This window comes from Podarcis pityusensis (assembly GCF_964106645.2).
Source record: "Podarcis pityusensis genome assembly, chromosome: Z".
In the NCBI taxonomy this organism is placed as follows: Eukaryota; Metazoa; Chordata; class Lepidosauria; order Squamata; family Lacertidae; genus Podarcis; species Podarcis pityusensis.
Window position 1 is genome coordinate 21,645,120 of NC_138044.1, and position 13,121 is coordinate 21,658,240.

The 13,121-nt window shown below is 39.6% G+C and overlaps 1 protein-coding gene across 5 annotated transcripts in view; it reads left to right on the top strand.

The window, feature by feature from the left end:
* The window catches only part of ATRX (ATRX chromatin remodeler), an 89,832-nt gene that overhangs the window by 51,311 nt on the left and 25,400 nt on the right, over positions 1–13,121 (top strand). For all 5 annotated transcript variants that reach the window (XM_080989700.1, XM_080989702.1, XM_080989701.1 and 2 more), the window contains 8 exons: positions 1,613–1,792; positions 3,323–3,461; positions 3,679–3,788; positions 5,449–5,595; positions 5,809–5,986; positions 9,111–9,248; positions 10,262–10,437; positions 12,194–12,311. In XM_080989700.1, coding sequence (XP_080845826.1) covers positions 1,613–1,792; positions 3,323–3,461; positions 3,679–3,788; positions 5,449–5,595; positions 5,809–5,986; positions 9,111–9,248; positions 10,262–10,437; positions 12,194–12,311 — 1,186 coding nt within the window. The remainder of the gene's footprint in view (positions 1–1,612; positions 1,793–3,322; positions 3,462–3,678; positions 3,789–5,448; positions 5,596–5,808; positions 5,987–9,110; positions 9,249–10,261; positions 10,438–12,193; positions 12,312–13,121) is intronic.

The following is a 13,121-nucleotide window of genomic DNA, read 5'->3' on the forward strand; positions in this document are numbered from 1 at the left end:
TCCTCTAGGAATTCTTTCCTTTAAGGTGCTCTTCCTCATCACCATCACATCAGCTCTGTGTGTTTCCAACCTGGGACCCCGTCTACTGACTGGTTCCTCTGTGTTTTCAAAGACTCTGTAGTTCTCTGAACCGATCCAGCCTTCATTTGCAAGGGGAATTATTGCTTTTTATCACAACCCAGGGCAGTTTTTTTGCCTTCTTTCTGTTCAAATCTAAGTCATCCCCTTGATCTTTAGAAGGCATGGCACTCCCTCACTGTCCAGTGGACCTTCAGTTGAGGTATATAGTAACTTCACAACATATTGTCTCCTTTCATCCACAATCTTTGGGCAAGAAGTTCTCTCGAACTGCAATAACTTGTTGGCTGAAAGCCTGTATTTCTTTTGGCTACAAGTCTTCTAATTTACCTGTGCTTTCAAATATCATAGCCCATTCTACTAGATCAGCTTCGGTTGTGGTGGCCTTTGCGACCAATGCCTTGCTTCAGGACATATGCAAGGCCACGGCATGGGTTACTTCAAAATCCTTTGCCCAGCATTACAAAATGGATAAATTTGCATATGCAGATGCTTCTCTTGGGTGGCGAGTTTTTACAACAGGTGCTTCTGCAGATCTAATTCATACATCCGCTGCTGCCCCCACCTCCCAACTATTGAGAATGTCTCTTTTGGTACATTCCATGTGATGGCTTGCCACCCATAGAAAGTGGACTATTGGTCTCACCTGAATAGTCAATTTCATGGATGTCACACCACCACAACCCCCCACCCCCTTCTATGGGTGGGCTGCAAATCTATGTAGGCTCTTTCCTTTGCCAAGGTCCATTTCTCTTGTCTATTGGTTCAAGTTTGTTTGTGCATGAGTTGACTTCTCTTCTTCCAGTATTCATTTTGTTAATCATCTGCTCTGGCTCTGTGTCATTCTCGTCAGAAAATGGATTGAATGAGGGCAGGAAGCAGCCTTGAACCCTGTTTTCTGCCTTGGACAATAGGTAGTGAAGTAACACCCATTCAGGTAAGACAAATGGTTGGATTCAATTGGTAGTATCTAATAGAATATGCTTTGATACGACTGCCATATGGTAGTATTTTTTTGGTGGAGCTTCTGAAAGAATTAAATATGCCCCATGAAGAGTTTATTACTGCAACATGTTGCAATTGCTGTACTCAGAATAAATTGTAGTTTGCCACTGTTGCACGTCTTACTTTCGATTCCCTCCTTTTTGTCCTACACTGCATGCAAGCCACTTTTGAAACAGGAGGACCTTCAAAAACAGTTTGTGTTGCAACTTTGGGGTATTTAGGGTGCTTCTGAAATACACTAAGGGCATCCTTGTTTGGTAAGTGCTCACGCGAATAAGTAAATACAATTGTGACAAACTAGCCATTCAGTTTTGAAAACTTCTTTTCTAATGCACTTTATTCAGCTACGGTTGCCGTGTATTGTATACTACTAATATTTGGCACCATTTAAAATAATATTAAGTAGCTAGGTTCATATTAGTGTCTTTATTTACAAGACTATTCATTGTTTCCTTTTTATTACAACACTCATCAGTGTGCATGAAAATATGGTAGACTTTCAATCAGTATTTTCTTCTGATTTTAACAGAGTAATTCTGATGATGATGATAATGATGATTCAAAATCTCCCGGGAAAGGCAGGAAAAAAATACGGAAGATACTTAAAGATGATAAGCTCAGAAGAGAAACTCAAAATGCTCTGAAAGAAGAGGAAGAGAGAAGACGGCGCATTGCGGAAAGGGAACGTGAGAGGGAGAAGCTAAGAGAAGTAAGTTTGCTTATTATATACAAAGGGCATCAGGGATTAGTCTGTTTGTTGTTAGCTTTGAACACTTTGGTGCTGGGGAATCTTAATCCTACCAGGTGCTGGTAGTACCTTGAAAGCACTAAGAGGGAATTATAATAGAAAACTTCAGTGTGCAGTAGCATTTCCTGGGAAACTTAAAATGCTACAAACATTTTAAACGTATTCATTTATTATTATTACTCTTACCAACAAACTACTCTTTCAGACACATGCTTACGATATTTTTATTTACCCAAGCCCATTCTGGTTGATATTTTAAACAATAGGTGTACCTCCAGGTAGGGCTAGAAAAACCCGTCTGAAACTCTGAACAGCCAGTACTAGTTAGTGTTAACTATACTGAACTAGATGGCCCTGCAGCAATTGATCTCAAGTAGCTTCCTGTGTTCCTTTGGAGGACAGTTTTCATCTGTCCTCCAGATCAGATGAATCCTTCCAAATAGCCTCCTTCCCTGTTTTGCTCATGGATGCCTTCTGTCAGTGGGGCAGCACAAGCTGGATAGTACCCATGTGTGAAAAGTACAATAATGTTCAGAAAACACTTGTTGAATGTATTTAACAACTTTAAGAAAAATTACTCTTGATTATCCAATCCTATGTAAAAACATGGAACTGTTAAGATTGTTGGTGTATCTAACTCAATGTTTTCTACACTGATTGGTAGCAGCTCATTAAGGTTTCAGACAGAAATCTCACCCAGCCCTACGTGGAGTACTGGGGTTGAACACAGCAACATAGACAAGCACATCCACAAGCATCTGCTAGCGACCTTGTAGCAACCTCTGCTTCAGCGTATTTGAGGTAGCGACCTCTGCTTCAGAGTATCTGAAGGAGTGTGTATACACACGAAAGCTCATACCTAGAAAGCTTATACTTAGTTGGTCTTTAAGGTGCTACTGGAATTGTTTTTTTAAAAATGAAAGATTCTTTTAAAGACTGTCTTAAGACAAAAATACTAGATTCTCTTAAGAGAGTTCTTTTTGGATTATCTTTTAATAATTTTTCTTTATCTTTCATCTTGTTATTTATTACGTCTCCTAGCTTGTGGTTAAGAGAATCTCCTGTTGTTGCATGGAACAAATTATTCAAAGATCCAACTGTTATCAGGTTAGAAGCAAGCATTACTGCATTCCCCAGAAACAGGATATAGAAACCCAGGGCACTTTCATTTCTAGCTTAACTATTATTTATGCTTTAGCTCATTTCTTTTGACCAGAGTGCCTCCATTTTCCAACACTGTCCCCATACACATATGAAGCACCAATTTACAGTTTTCAAATGAAGTCCATGACTATGATGCAAGCCTCATTTGTTGACTTGGCATGGAACGCTCCCTGTCAAATACAGAGTAATTGTTTCATATCTTGGGATAAATCCATTTTCTTGCAACTGAAAAAGTGAGGCTTCACAATATTTATTCTGGTGTTAGCTCTGAGTAGCTTTGTTGTTTCTGTAACAGCTTGAATTAATTGCACACAAAAATCTTTCCAGGTGATAGAACTAGAAGATACACCAATGAAATGTCCAATTACAACTAAGCTGGTTTTAGATGAAGATGAAGAAACCAAAGAACCTATAGTACAAGTTCATCGTGACATAGTTACAAAGCTGAAGCCACATCAAGTTGATGGTAAGAAACTGTGGCAGGAGCTTTGCCCCCAAAACTCTGGATTTCTATGAGTTTACCTTTTTAACTGGTAGGGTTAGAGAGATGTTGCCATGTTCTGTGACTGCCATTATAAGTCAAAGCAAGAAATAGTGCTTGTTTATTGCTGATTTTTAAAAAAAATAAGTAATGCAGAGTATTTATAATTTCTATAAGGATCTTTTGAAAATATTACTTCTAGGTGTACAGTTTATGTGGGATTGCTGTTGTGAATCTGTGAAAAAAACAAGGAAATCTGCAGGCTCTGGATGCATTCTTGCCCACTGTATGGGTCTGGGAAAGACCTTGCAGGTATGTTTAAAGAATTTGTTGGCAGGGATAGAACTTGCTCTTTCTAGCTTTGGTAAAAGCTGCAGCATCGTGTAAATGTAAAAGCCTTCTCCCGACTATTTGTGTGTGTTTTCCCATTGCCTTTTTTAGCCTTATTGTTATAGTTTCCATCTTAAGGCAATAATACAATATCCAGTTTATTTGTAGTCGCTGTAGGGAGAATAGCTTGGTGCAGGGAGGAGAGATTTTATTACATCTTGATACCACTCTTCCTCCAAGGGGCTCAAACACTTTCCATGAAGGGTGGGTATCCAGTTTTATCGTCTGAACAATTGTGTGAGGTAGGTAAGACTGAGAAAACAGCTTGTCCCCAAATCATCCAGTGAGCTTGTTAGTTGATCTGGGAATTTGAACTTTAGCTTCCCCTGTGCTCATCCAACATTCTGTTCTGCACAATCAGAATGAATTTCAAGAACGAGAACACTTTTTCTGTGCAGCCTGAGCAGGAGCAGTCATCAGTAAGAAAAGAGATAGGAATAGGCCATCATATAAGTGGACTGTCCCTGGATCAAGCAACTTTTCTTTAAGTTTTCAAGTTCTTAACCTAGCTCAAGGTGGTCATCTGAACTAGCCAGATGTTTAACTGAGAATCAATCACAGTCAGTCCATCATTTGAAAAATAAGACCTTATAGCTGTCTTACCCCAAAATGGGAACTAGACATTCCATTTTGGGACTGTAATCTTAATTTGGCACCTAGCTCATATATCTGAGTATCTAACACTGCGCGTGCGCGCACACACGATGTTACTTCTTTCGAAAAAGAACTGGCAGAAGCATAGTGTAGCTGTGTTGATTACTGGAAGAATGTTCCTTTGTTGTAGTATTACAGTCATTGAACACCTAGCCCCTAAAACAATAAAAAAAACTAAAAAAGAAAATTGAGAAATATCTCACAAAATACCATGGGCATGCATTCCCATCACAGCTTATAGCATGAGTGATGGTTGGCTATCTGTGATGCTTGTGAAATTTTGTTCCTTAAAGCAGTCTCAAAGCAGTAGATGTGCTATCTTAGGGAAATACTGCATTTTTTCAGGTATAACAATGCATTCTGGGAAAATGCTGTAACCTTGCAGGGGAGAAAACATAATAGGAAAATATCAGGACTGCACCCAATAAATGAGTAAAAGGCTATGCATGTGTTGTTCTACAGTCAGAAGTTTGAAAGGCTGAGGGTTTGAGGGGGTATCTTTTGCCTCTCTGGGTAGCATTTCCCCCCCAACCTGAATATAAACAAAGTATACCTTTAAGTGCCAGAGTTTCCTTGGGTTTTCCTACACTAAAGTTGTACATCTTGGAATGGATTAACATGCTACGCACAAGCCCCTTTTCACACACAAACACCTGGCAGTGAATTTAACTACCTAGAGAGAGATGATCCACTAAACAGCTATATTGGAAGAAATCAAAATTAGTTGGTTGCATAGCAAATACACGCAGGAGAAAGGCTTTGATTCACACACAAACCCCTAATAAATAATTCATTATGAAAAGCAGCTAGTTTTGCCCCATGTTAGTCACCACATTTTTTAAAAAGCATATTTGTAGCTGCTTTTTTCTTTATAAAAATGTGAAGACGTATATTAAAGGTGATTTGTTTGACTTCCTCTCCCTTGAAGGTAGTTAGTTTTCTTCATACTATTCTGTTGTGCGACAAGATGGATTTCAGGACAGCTCTTGTTGTTTGTCCGCTGAACACAGCCCTGAATTGGTTGAATGAATTTGAGAAATGGCAAGAAGGCTTAGAAGACGATGAGAAACTTGAGGTATGTATAATTCACGATGGACTTCAGGGTACATTCAGTTTCAATCATGAAAAATTACATAATTAAGAAATGCAAACAATAACATTTGTGTTGAATGTGTGAGAAGTTTATCCATTGAGTATGAGCATTTTCAGTATTTAACATTCTGCAAGTACATTAATGGCATGTTTGGTTGGGGGTGGAAATTCAGGTTTTTTTGTCTGTTTTCACAAGGTCTGTGAACTAGCAACAGTGAAACGCCCTCAAGAGAGAAGCTATCTGCTCCAAAGATGGCAGGATGAAGGGGGTGTAATGATCATAGGCTATGAGATGTACCGTAACCTTGCACAAGGGAGAAATGTGAAGAGCAGGAAACTCAAGGAAATATTTAATAAAGCACTGGTTGATCCAGGTAAGCCAGAATGTTATGCAAATTGTTTTATGTGAACTGGTCATAATGATCAGATCGCTTTGACGCTTCCTCTGTTGCAGGGGACATTGATGGATAGGTAGTTCGTCCATTACATATTTGGAAGCAGGTATGTGTAAAGTGGGTCCCTCTAGCAGCTGGAGTTCCACACACAAAACACAACTCTGCAGTCTTCTCCAGCTTCCCAAGAGGAATTCCAACCATGCCAGAATAGAAGCATTGAAACCTCCTCTCAGAAAAGAGGAGAGGAGGTGGTCTCCCTTCTCTTTTCTACACTCCCACCCCTTCGGCAATAAAATGCTGGTGTTTGGGGGTTCTGGAGAGTGGGGAAAAGGTGTTTTTGCTTTCTGTTCTCTTAAAACATATCTGTATAGTGCAGGAAGGGAAGTTTTTTTGTACCTCATGGCATGCAACTCCCCAGCTCTAACCTCATCATCCAGGATCATTTACTTTAAGTTGTTAGGAGTTGGAAGAGGCCACGTATTCCCAGCTGCCTCTCATTCTCCTCCCCTCTCCCTTCTCAATGGGTACCTCAATATGTCATATGTCTTGGAAGCACACAGTCTTCTTGTCAGACTGTTTTGGGGTTTCATATTAATTCCTGGAACAATGCTGCAGCAATACATTTGGTGTTTCCTATTTTGTCGATCGTTTATATATGATTGGTTGTTTATTTCTGTATTATGATGATATTTCTGCATAGTATCTTAGATTGAGGATTGAAATATTTCTCTGTAGTCAGTTTTATTTAATCCTTACTTCTTCTGTGACTATATTGTTGTTTTTTTAAACTTTTTTAACTTCAAAACTAGAACAAATTATATTAACCAGAAACATATCATCCTTATTCCCCCCCCCCATTTTTCCTCCCTCCCTCCACCCTCCCACACAACCCCCCCCGACCCCCACCCCCCTGGCTTTCCCTCAGTTCCAGTCTTTGATTTCTCTAAGAATGCTGTTTTCTGCATGTTACACAGTTGTATAGATCCTCAAACTATTTAGCTGATTAACATCAATAGAAAGGTTTGTGAATGTTTATTCAAAGCCAGCCAAGGAGTCCAGTTTGCTTTGTTGCATCTTCAAATACTTTGTAAAGGGTTCCCATTCATCTTTAAAGTCACAGTTATCCTTGTCCCATAGCTTATATGTCAATTTTGCCAGTTCTGCATAGTCCATCAATTTTTCTTGCCATGATTCTTTAATTGGGGTTTCTTCAGTCTTCCATCCTTGTGCTATTAGAACTCTCGCGGCCGTTGTTACATACATGAAGATGTTTTTCAGCTTTTTTGGCAGATCTTTCCCTACAGTCCCTAGCAAAAATGCTTCAGGTTTTTAAACAAATGTTAAATGGAACATTTTCTTCAATTCATTGTATATCATTTCCCAAAATTTTTTAATTACCGTATTTTTTGCACCATAGCACTCACTTTTTTCCTCCTAAAAAGTAAGGGGAAATGTCTGTGCGTGTTACGGAGGGAATGCCTACGGGTGGCATGCCTACGGATTTTCCTCCTCTAAAAACTACGTGCGTGTTATGGTCGGGTGCGTGCTATAGAGCGAAAAATATGGTACATTACAATCCCACCACATATGATAAAATGTCCCTTCCTTTTCCTTACACTTCCAACATATATTTGAACTAGTTTTGTACATTTTCCCTAACTGCACTGGTGTTGTGTACCATCTGTACATCATCTTCATGTAATTCTTCTTCAGTAGGGAACAATCTGTAAATTTTAAATCAGTTTTCCATAATTTTCCCCAATCTTCCATCATAATGCTGTGATCTACATCTTGTGCCCATTTAATCATAACTGATTTTAACTCTTCATCTTTCGTCTCCCATTCTAATAATATGCTGTATGCGGCCTTCAGTAATTTCACTTTCCCTTCGATCACTTCCGTTTGAAACCTAGATCTTGTGTAACTGAATCCTTTCTTGCTGTCTTTTTTATGTGTTTCATATAGTTGTCGTTAATGTGACCAACTCTGAAAGTGGTCTTTGATCTCATCGTAATCTCTTAATTTCCATTTTCCATCTTGGTCTGTGACTATATTGTATCTATATGCATATGCATTCCTGTGTACCAAGGGAGTCCCCTGAGTATGTAGGAACTGTTGCCTTGTTTTCATTTTTGCTTTAGTCCCCCCCATATATTTGTCTACCCTCCCTCCAATACTTGAAAGGCTGCCTTGTCACCTAATGACTGCCCATCTACTAACATGTACCTGTAGGGTAAGGGTAATGTACTGAATAGATCTGCCAGGTGGCATTTTCTTTCACCTTGGAGAAATAGTTAAATTCAAGACATAGTTTTGTACAAGGTGTTGCCCATCTTGCTAACTTGACTTGGATATTGCTGAAAATTAATTATGGAGAATGATCATTTTTACAGGATTATAGTCAAGATTGACTTTATTTCTAGGGTCCAGTAGATGGTGGTATAGCCTGGAATTATAAATGCATATTGAGAAATACTGCTAGAGAGAATCTGCATGGTTAATTTCTTGGGACACTTTTCAAGGGAATTGCTACAGAACGCTGTGTTTTGTAATCCGTGGACCAACATATAATGTTCAATAAGCTGTTGGATCAATTGATGTTGTTTCTTGCACATATTTATTAAAGTTGTGATTATCATGTTAATCTTGCCTTTCTGGCCTATAGGTATTAAAAACTACCAAAGGTAATCCTTTTGTTTTCTATTTGAGAAAATGCCAAGGAAAATCATAGCTAGTATGAAATACCCAGTAATCTTCTACCACGTTCAGGAGGGTCACATTATGCACATTGAAAAGCTGTTGCACATGAGCAATTCCTTGAAAGATCTTACTTTGAGCACAGAGGTGCCATGGCAGTACAGGGCAGATAGAGAACTTGCCCTTTCTAGACTGGAAATGCATATCTTCCATCTGGACTCTCATGCGTGAATGTTTTGCCACATCAAAAGACTGCACATATGCTTCCCTTTTGTAGGTGTAGTTACCTCTGGATAAAAGTAGAAGTGGCAGTTAAGCTGCATGTTTGTAAGAAGCCTGTCAAGTATTTCTTCTTGGTATCAGCAAGATTCAAAGTAGGCTCTCCCCCCGCCCTTTTTTAAACCAGGCCCTGACTTTGTCATATGTGATGAAGGACACATACTGAAAAATGAAGCGTCTGCTGTTTCTAAAGCTATGAATTCTATAAGATCCAGGAGGAGGATCATTCTTACAGGAACTCCATTGCAAAACAACCTCATAGAATGTAAGTACAATTTGAGTTGGTTGCTGATGACCTGAATGGGTTGGGTATCATCCCTCAACACATGATGGAGGCAGGAGATCAAAGAACTCTGGGAACCAGGTGCAGTCCCCTCAGTTTTTTCTTTCCTGCCTGAACATCTATTTTATATATGTCTGTGATTTCAGTAAAATAAAATTTAAAAGCTTTGTTAATATGAGGAAGTGAGTACTCCTGAAGCCTTGATTTTCTTCTTCCCTTCTAATCCTCAGGTGTATTCAGTTATTTCCTTTGTCAGTCACACTCAGAGTAGATCCATTGAAATTATTAAACTTTACTAATTTAGGTCCAGAAAACTTACTGAGTCTACTATCAGCAAAACTTGGTTGGATACAGTGCATGGTGTTTTTTTAAACATGTGCCTGTGCTTCAGCTGTTATTACCTACACAGTGTTACCACATTTATCAAATTATCAAATATGCCTGAGAGAACTTTGCTTAGGTTTATTCCCTGTCTTTGTTTAGCAATAGACTTCATGTGATTTAATATGGGTATGCAAGCATTGTATACTTACCAGGTTTGACATAGTCTGCAAAGCTACAATCCTGTGCCATGGAAGGACAGGATTCAAATGATCTTCTGTTGGGTCCCAATATGCATGCTCACGCACATATACTCTATTTGTCCCACAAAGTTTGCTCTTCCCTGTGTACACAACTCCTGCCTCTGCAATATGCAGACCGGAGGTCTTGAAAGGAAGGGACTGGAGTGCGTCACCTGCTCATAAATGGTGTGACTGAACTGGATGCCTGGAAGAGCTTTGCAGTAGGCAGAGAGGAGAGTCCTAGCTGGACCCTCCAGGGCTTCCAGAAGTATTAATGTATGCAGAGTACAAGATTGTAGTGCCCCTTTAAACAGTTTTCTTTTGAACTTGCTTGCCAAATAGGAAATGACATGGTGCATTTAAAAAATATTTCATGGGAGCTATTTTGGCATAGAAACCTATATAGCTAAAGTTTAATTTGTGGTTCCTTAGATCACTGCATGGTTAACTTTATCAAGGAGAATTTGCTTGGGTCAATTAAGGAGTTCCGAAATCGATTTATAAATCCCATCCAGAATGGTCAGTGTGCGGACTCTACCTTGGCTGATGTCAGGGTGATGAAAAAACGTGCCCACATCTTGTATGAAATGTTAAATGGATGCGTTCAGGTATGTGAATCTTTGTTTTTTATTGCCTTGCAATCTGAGAGTTAAGGATTACTTAACTTTTAACAGCTTTTGAATTCTGTTTATTTGTATTGACCACAGATACACTTTCAGTTCTTTAATGACAATAGGAATTTGCAGAAAAAAGAAGAAAAATCACTGTAAGTTGTTACAGTGGCTTATAAAGGAGTATAGGATGCAGCTTTATGATTTACAGAATCAATAGTAAAACATTCTGAGAGGAAAGGGATGTAATTACAATGTGTTCCATTGCCTAAAACAAAATAATTACAATTTTTTACTTATTTCATAAAATTTATACACTGATTGATTGTAGAAAACCTCAAAGAGTTTACAAAAAGAAAAAAGAAAATTGAGTAAAAATAACATTATTTTAAATACTGTACATACAAAAGTTAAAATACCAAAACAGATTAAAATTACCTCAATGCATCTGGGTAGGCTTGTCTAAACAGGAAAGCTTTTAGCACACACCAAAAAGGGTTCAATGGGCAGGGAGTTCCAAAGTGCAGGTGTTGCTACACTATATGATTGGTGAGTTCTTAAAATTGTGGAACAGGTATTATGTGGCAGCTGTGGTAGTGCCAGTTCTGCCAATCAAAGTGGGCACATGTGGGGTGGGATAATTTCATACTTAAACTGCCCCTGGTTCTTAGGGGTTTTATATCCTAATAATAACACCTTGAACTTGCTCTGGTAACAAAGCTACATTCAGTGCTGATCTCTGAGCACAGATGTTATATCCTGACAAGGCCTCGCTCCTGTCATCAGTCATGCTGCAGCATTCTGCACTAACTGCAGTTTCCAGATCAAGTGCAAGAGAAGTCCAACATAGAGCACTTCAGTAATCTAGTCTTGGAAGTAACCAATGCCTTAACTACTGTAGCCAGGTCCAGGAATGACTGTAGCTGTTGAACCAACTGCAGTTGGTAAAAGGAACTTATAGCCATTGAGGTTATCTGAACCTCCAGTGTCAGAAGCACTTCAAAACTGAACTTCAGGGAGAGTGTAACTTCATCTAGAGTAGGCAACTGATCAATTTCTCAGATAGAGGAGCTGCTTGCCCATAGTTTCTCCATATTGCCAGGATTCAATCTCAGCTTGTTTTCCCTCATCCATTTCACTACCATGCCCAGGGACCGCACTGCCTCTCCTGATCCAGATGTTATGGAGTAGATGTCAATCATCAGGGCAAACCAGGGTGACACAGTCTCGTGGCCAGGCCTGAACCCAGATTGGAATGGAGCTAAATAATTGTGTTCTCCAAGAATGCCTCCAGCTGCCCCACCACAGCGCTATCCACCATGTTCTCTAAAATGGGGGTGGGGGTATTGGAAACTGGCCAATAGCTGTTCCAATCCAAACGGTCCAGGGCTGATATGTTTAGGAGCAGTTGCACCACTGCCTCTTTCAGTGCAGCAGGGACCACCCCTTCACTAGCAAAGTGTTCACCACACTCTGCACCCAACGAGTCAGCCCACCTCTGCTGGATTTAGTAAGCCAGGAGGGACAGGGGTCACGGGGGCCGCAAGGTCGGACACATGGCTGCCTGCAAAAAAAATTATGTGATAAACATTTGAATTCTGGATTGTGGATTCCTACATTATAAATGTCTTTCACCAAGTTTTGTTTTCTGTAGTTTAGATTTTGGAGCTGTCCAATGTTTAGTTGGTTTGCTAATTGTACTATTCTATAACAGTATTCTATGGCACATTAAAAAAATACTTACAATTTACAGAGGAAAGATTATACAGCATTAACAAAGTTCCTGCCACCAAAATATGAATATGTTCTGGCTGTTAGAATGACTCCTCTTCAGTGTAAACTGTATCAGTTCTACTTGGATAATCTAACAGGTAAGTGATCATCCATTATCACTTTGGGCTTTATTTTATTTGATTCCATTGCATCCTTGAGCTCTATGTGTGGATGCAGGTCTAACTGTCCAGAGGCTTTTTGCTGTGACAGTTTTGTTAAATTTCTACACTAGCCTCAAAGTTTAGACCCTGCATGTGAAATGCTTCAGTTTGTGTGTTCAGCTGGCATTCAGGGGAAAGGCTGCTTTGAAAGTTTAAGTCAGTTATTGTCGTCAGATTTTAATGCCAACAAGGAGCTGATCCATGGGATCTTGTTGACGGTGTGTGGTGTGGAAGTGGATTTGCACTTATTCGCTGGACCCATAGGTAGCCCATGTGGGCAGCGCATTTTGATAATGCCTATTAGACAGGAGTGCCTGGCATGCTCTGGTCCATGGGGTCACGAAGAGTCGGACACGACTAAATGACTAAACAACAAATTAGCGAAAAATTGAGTGTGTGTAATCCAGGATTGCACGATCAAATCCCACAAGGCAGTGAAAGGTGGTCAAGGTATGAAAAACAACTGGGTATGTTTAGCCTGGAGAAGAGAAGACTGCGGGCTCTCACACAGCAGAACTTTGATCATCTGCCCCAGAGGACAGGACTAGGTCTAATTGGCTTAGGTTATAGGAGAAAAGATTTTAGTTGGAACATGAGAATATATGTCTTGTCAGTAAGAGTAGCTTGGCAATGGAACCAATGAGCTAGAGAAATTGTGGGATTTCCCTGGCTAGAGGTCTTCAAGCAGAGGCTGGACAGTCATCTGTTAGGAATACTCTAGGTCAGGATTAACTATATTGGGAAGAG